Source organism: Portunus trituberculatus, chromosome 37, assembly GCF_017591435.1.
Source record: "Portunus trituberculatus isolate SZX2019 chromosome 37, ASM1759143v1, whole genome shotgun sequence".
Classification (NCBI taxonomy): domain Eukaryota; kingdom Metazoa; phylum Arthropoda; class Malacostraca; order Decapoda; family Portunidae; genus Portunus; species Portunus trituberculatus.
In genome coordinates, this window is record NC_059291.1 from 15557572 (window position 1) to 15564039 (window position 6468).

The following is a 6468-nucleotide window of genomic DNA, read 5'->3' on the forward strand; positions in this document are numbered from 1 at the left end:
TTTTTCTACTGAAATCAATTAATAGAGGAGCTTGTAAATGGTTCATGCAAGTAACAAGCAACGTAATAGCTGTGTATCATTAAAACAATTGCCTAAGAATGAAATAGAAATATGTAGCGGAAATATTGAACTTAACCAAGAAAACATTTTACATCGACATCTCTCTCTCTCTCTCTCTCTCTCTCTCTCTCTCTCTCTCTCTCTCTCTCTCTCTCTCTCTCTCTCTCTCTCTCTCACTTCATAACATCAACACCATCACCACTACAACCATCATATCAGTCACGGTTTTCATATTCAAAGGTCACACTCCTAGCATTTTTATTACTCGTGGCCTGAGGTAGTGACGCAGGAACTCTAGTGACGTCACCCACTCCTGAGCAGGCAACTCTGTTGATTAGCTACTGCCTGACGTCATTGCAGTCAAGGTTACTGAGCCATCATTACGTGTTTGACCTGGAAGCTAGATGTGGCTGTTCTTTGGTGGTGGTGATGGTCGATGGTAGTGGTAGTGGTGGTTACAGTTTTGTTGCGATTGTTGTTGTTAGGTAATAAAAGTAGTAGTAGTAGTAGTAGTAGTAGTAGTAGTAGTAGTGACAGAAGTAGCAAAGTTTGTTTATGTAGAGTCAGTAGTAGTAGTAGTAGTAGTAGTAGTAGTAGTAGCAGCAGCAGCAGTAGTAGTAGAAGTAGTAGTAATAGTAGTAGTAGTAGTAGTAGTAGTAGAAGTAGTAGGAGTAGTAGTAGTAGCAGTAGTCATCATTGTAATCATCATGCTTTATAGAAATATATAAAAAGAGCATGTACTACATATCATTTTGGATTTGATAATATCAGACACAATTACTGATTATGTTATTGTAATGCAAACACCTCATATGACTTCAACCTACAACACTAATTTTGCTATGGATATATTATTATGTAATACTGATACTCTGAAGGGCCACGCTGGCAGCCCGCAAACATCAAAGGGCGAACTAATCCACATCCGATACTGTCACGTGGCGTAGCCTGGGGAGTGTCAGAGTGGCCTATCAGTGTGACAGTGAACTCAGGAGTGTGATGAGTTACTTTGGTGTGTGAGGATGCTTAGACAAGTGTGAGGGTGACCTGGAAGATATGAGGGTGGCCTGGAGATTGTGACGGTGGCCTGGGCAATATGAGGGTGATCCTGGCAGTATGAGGATAGTCTAGGTAGTGTGAGAGTGCCTTGGACGGAATGAGGGTGACCTTGGGCAGTGTGAGAGTGGCTTAGGCAGTGTGAGTGTTGCTTGGACAGTATAAGCGTGTCTTAAACACTGTGAAGATAGCCTGGGGAGTGTGAGAATGGCTTGGACAGTGTGAGAGTGGCTTGGGAAGTGTGAAAGTGGCTTGGGCAGTGTGAGATTGATTTGGGCTGCGTGAGAGTGGGTTGGGTAGTGTGAAAGTGGCTTGGGCAGTGTGAGGGTGGCTTGAGCAGTGTGAGATTGACTTGGGCAGCATGAGAGTGGCTTGGGCAGTGTGAGTGGCTTCGGCAGTGTGAGAGTGGCTTGGGCAGTTTGAGGGTGGATTGGGGCAGTGTTAGAGTGACTTGGGCAGTGTGAGAGTGACTTGGGCAGTATGAGAGTGGATTGGGCAGTGTGAGAGTGGCTTGGGCAGTGTGAAGGTGGCTTGGGCAGTGTGAGAGTGACTTGGGCAGTGTGAGAGTGGCTTGGGCAGTATGAGAGTGGCTTGGGCAGTGTGAGAGTGACTTGGGCAGTGTGAGGGTGGCTTGGGCAGTGTGAGAGTGACTTGGGCAGTATGAGAGTGGCTTGGGCAGTGTGAGGGTGGCTTGGGCAGTGTGAGAGTGACTTGGGCAGTATGAGAGTGGCTTGGGCAGTGTAAGAGTGGCTTGGGCAGTGTGAGAGTGGCTTGGGCAGTATGAGATTGACTTGGACATTGTGAGGGTGGCTTGGGCAGTGTGAAAGTGGCTTGGGCAGTGTGAGAGTGGCTTGGGCAGTGTGAGGGTGGCTTGGGCAGTGTGAGAGTGACTTGGGCAGTATGAGAGTGGCTTGGGCAGTGTGAGAGTGGCTTGGGCAGTGTGAGAGTGGCTTGGGCAGTACGAGATTGACTTGGACAGTGTGAGGGTGGCTTGGGCAGTGTGAAAGTGGCTTGGGCAGTGTAAGAGTGGCTTGGACAGTGTGAGGTGGCTTGGACAGTGAGAAATTGACTTGGGCAGTGTGAGAGTGGCTTGGGCAGTGTGAAAGTGGCTTGGGCAATATAAGAGTGGCTTGGACAGTGTGAGATGGCTTGGGCAGTGAGAAAATTGACTTGGGCAGTGTGAGAGTGGCTTGGGCAGTGTGAGGGTGGCTCTGACAGTGTGAGGATGGCTTGGGCAATGTGAGGGTGGCTTGGGCAGTGAGAGAGTAGCTATGCAGTATGAAAGTGGCTTGGGAAGTGTGAGAGTAGCTTGTTCGGTGCGAAGGTGGCTTAGATAACGTGAGAGTGGCTTGGGCTGAGATTGGACAACATGAGGGTGACCTTTGGCAGTGTGAGAGCGGCTTGGGCAGTGTGAGGGTGGCTTTGGCAGTGTGAGAATGGCTTGGGCAGTTTGGGTGGCTTCGGCAGTGCGAGAGTGGCCTGGGCAGTCTGAGGGTAGCTTGGACAGTGTGACAGTGGACAGTATAAGGGTGGCTTGGGGAGTGTAAGAGTGGCTTAGCCAGTGTGACAGTGGCTTGATAAGTGCCAAGGTGGCTTGGGCAACGTGAGATTGTCTTGGTTTGAGTGAGTAGTTTGGACAGTATAAGGGTGAACTTGGACAGTGTGAGGGTGGCTTGGGCAGTGTGAGAGTTGCTTGGGCAGTGTGAGAGTGGCTTGCACAGTGTGCGAGTGGCTTGGGCAGTGTGAGGATGGCTTGGACAGTGTGAGGATGGCTTGTGGAGTGTGTGGCGTGTTCCCTCCTCACCATCAGGTGTACCATGATGTCTCTAAGTAGCCGCGGAATGTGTTGGTTAGTAAGGTGTTCATCAAGAAGCCGCACCAGAAGTTTTCTCGTTACGTAGTTGAGTGACGCGCATCATCTGCACTTAACAGGTGTAATGATCAGGGCTATCAATCTGCGTGGGTGTTCATTTCACTTCACTGTATTTTCTGATCCCTACCACATTATTTTTATTCATTTTGTGTTATTGATATGAGGTATTGTTTAACGTCAGTCTTATGATTAATGGTAATTTATCTTCCGTTGAGTTCTTATCTCTAGCTAGATTTTAGGTTAGTTTTGATTGTATATTCGCTAATTGTGATATTTGTTGGTTTTCATCGGCTTTATTTTTTTTTCCATTTAAAAGAAACAAATCTTCCATCAGCTACATTTTATATATTGTTATAATCTTGTATTATTATATGTTCATCGTGTCATTCTCCTTACTTTCAGCTTAGCGTCACATGATTTCAATAATGTAAAACCTTTATCATTTCCTTGACTTGCTGCATTTATTTCCTACATTAATGTAAGTTTTATGAAGGAGTCTGCTGTCGTAAACAATTTCCTGTTACATATTACCATGCACACCCACAGCTCGGATCACTGTGTGGGTGTGCACGCAGCTGTATCTCGGATGTTTTTCGAATTTCGATATCGTCTTTCTAATATCTTGTCATATTATAACTTTTATTAATAACCTGTAGTGGGAGGTATTGGGATCTTCAGGAGTGCTCTTTATTATTGCTGGTGTAGTTTGACCAAGATTATGTGCTATTTTAGTGAAGGATAACCGTGAGAGCACGAGCATTAATCTCTGTGGCTTCAGAAAATACTGGTAAAGGAAATAATTTAAAAATCCACTGGTATAATTGATACGAAAGTAAAGACTCTGCGATGTACTGTACATTAGTGGTAATTTGTTATTTCCATAATTATTCGATTGGATTACACAAATGATATTAGGATAGGAACGAATTACTGAAATCGAAGAGGAAAATCTTGAAACTAATCGATCATGTCCTTGCTGTGGTCTGTGTGTAGTTAGATCTATGTGAATGTGATGTTGTTTATCCAGTAAGATAGACAATGAACATCCAATGGAACAAGGAGTTACCGATATTACGCTTTTGACTGTAAATCTAATGGTTTTCCCAAGAATATAGGTGATATTGCTTGCTCACCATATATTATCTATGTTGAGTATTTGAATGTCCGGTTATAATGAACAATTTTGAACGGTGACGAATATCACTTTATGAAGTCTGGCGTAGGTCATCTGACAAGCAGCAGTACTATCTCTGACTAGGAACCAGCTTAACATGAACCTACTTTTCTCGCTATAATAGCCTCGTTAGAGAATGAAATAATACACGAGAATATTAACTAAAAATAGAGAAAATATACAGTAATATAAAAAACACTGAAGTATAGATATAGAGTGAAAGCGATTTTATTTTATTTCTACTACAGTAACAAGATCAAAGTCAGAGATCTTTCTCCTGCCTACTCCTCGATCCATGCGCGTGTGTGCACGTGGCATGTATCTGCTCTCTGCGCTTATCAGCCGCCATCATCCGCCATCGTTCTGCGTCCGTCCATCTGTTACTGCACAACGTCAGCTTAGAAACTCGGCAACGCATCGCAGGCAAGGTAGCGTCCCCATTACGTTTTGTGAGAAGCAGGAGGGAAAAAGATTCGAGAGGACACTTGTACCCATTGCTAGTGTCTAATGGTGAACTGGTTAGTAGGGATCTGTTTTATGTATCTCGTGTACGTTAATTGTTTGATCTTCTCTGTCTTAGGTCATCATGACATGATACCTGTGGGATACGCTGGGTGCAAGGTGGTATAGTGATGATAAGGGTGCGTGGAGGAAATGAGAGACCTTGTATAGGGCGTAGTTGTAAACACTCGCACTGTTTTGCTTTACGAAGAGTTTTGGCTGAAGGTCATGTTTGAGGTATGTGTGTGTACTCAAGCATTAGTGGTAAATCCCTTCCAATACCGTAGTTTGGTGTGCAAGTGGCAAGCGCGAGAGGAAGTAATGTCGCGGGTAAACCATTGAAAGGTACTTGTTTACTGGTTTGATAGGGAATTGTTAGATCTAATTACATTTACCTAACAAGACTGGTTAAGGGAAGCAGTTGTATTTCTAGACTCATAAATAGAATTGTCAATATCAAGCACGATTGAAACTTGCATCATTGGAAACTTGTGTACAACATTGACGAACCAACCCTGCAGGCAGACCACGCCCGCATCTTACTTAACCATCAAATTACTTACTAAGCATTTCATGAGCAGTGCATAATTTCTTCTCCCTTCTTTTTTCTTTCTCTTTTACTTTATTTTCAATAACGTTTCAATAAAGCGTTGGACAAGGATGTGACTGGCAAGAAAAAAATTGAGACCCACCTAATTGGCAACATTATGGTTCGGTGCCAAATGTGGATGATTAATGCTTTTCATGAGTAGATTTATAGTAAACCAGGCTAAAATATTCATTGGCACGTAGCAAAACTAGCCGCTGTCACGATACATTCGCCTCCCCACCGTTCAGGTCGTGGCGTTAGTGTGATGGTTAACTTTAACATAGAAGTATAATCACTGAACCAGCAAGGCCGGCTGAGGCAGGGGTTAATGCTTTTCAGAAGTTACTGCGTCGTACCAAATTTAATGAATTAGGTTCACTATAAGAGAAAGTCGGCGATACATACATAAATATTATATTATGTACAAATAAGAAGTCTGTGTGTATGCCGCTTATAAAATTAAGGGCAGCTTAGAGCTATAAGTAACATTGAGGCATTATCGAACATGGGTCAGTGATTCTGCGCCACAATTAACCATCACACAGACGTCACTTACTAACCAGTGATGGACTATGTACTAACACAGTACCTAGCCTCACTACGTGCCTCTCAAATGTTTGGCTTAGTCTACCACATGTTTTCTCTTAGTAATGCACTAATCATCTACATTTGGCAGCAGAAGGGGGCATGGGACTGCTGGAAACTGCTCATTACAGTGCACTCTCTCTCTCTCTCTCTCTCTCTCTCTCTTTATATATTAGTTACACACACACACACACACACACACACGCACTGGATTTGTAAACCAGGGGTCGTGAGGTGAATTACACACACACACACACACACACACACGTCACTTACACCCTACTCCTCTGTCTTCCTAACACACACACTACTCCCCTGTCTTCCTAACACACACACACACACACTTCCAAGCTGGTCGCGCTTACTTACGTGCTCATAACACCGCCACGTAATTGTCACCGCTGCTCACATGGCAGCGCCTTCTGCTGATTAATTACCGCTGCTAATTTGAGCCCATTTAAGTTGCTCAATATTGCTAAGCACAATCCGCCAACTGCCAGGTGCCACGGTGCTCTCCTCTCTGCCCTGTTTCACGAGGATCAAGTGGAAGTTAAGACGAGGTAATTTATAATTATATTAAGGAAACGAACCATAATCTTTTCGATTTAGTTTCCTAATTGTGATCTACCA

At 44.0% G+C, this 6468-nt stretch overlaps 2 protein-coding genes across 3 annotated transcripts in view; one reads left to right on the forward strand and one right to left on the reverse strand.

Annotated features, from left to right (window-relative positions):
• Positions 1-1086: 1086 nt before the first annotated feature.
• Positions 1087-2935, reverse strand: LOC123514128 (extensin-like). The gene is made up of 2 exons (XM_045271777.1): positions 1295-2935; positions 1087-1227 (listed from the first exon to the last, which is right to left on the reverse strand). The coding sequence occupies exons 1-2, from the start codon at positions 2933-2935 to the stop codon at positions 1087-1089; spliced, it is 1782 nt and encodes a 593-aa protein (XP_045127712.1).
• Positions 2936-4438: 1503 nt separating this feature from the next.
• The window catches only part of LOC123513837 (hemicentin-1-like), a 429869-nt gene continuing 427839 nt past the window's right edge, over positions 4439-6468 (forward strand). For both annotated transcript variants that reach the window (XM_045271232.1, XM_045271230.1), the window contains exon 1: positions 4439-4591. The gene's annotated coding sequence lies outside the window, so the exon portion shown is untranslated. The remainder of the gene's footprint in view (positions 4592-6468) is intronic.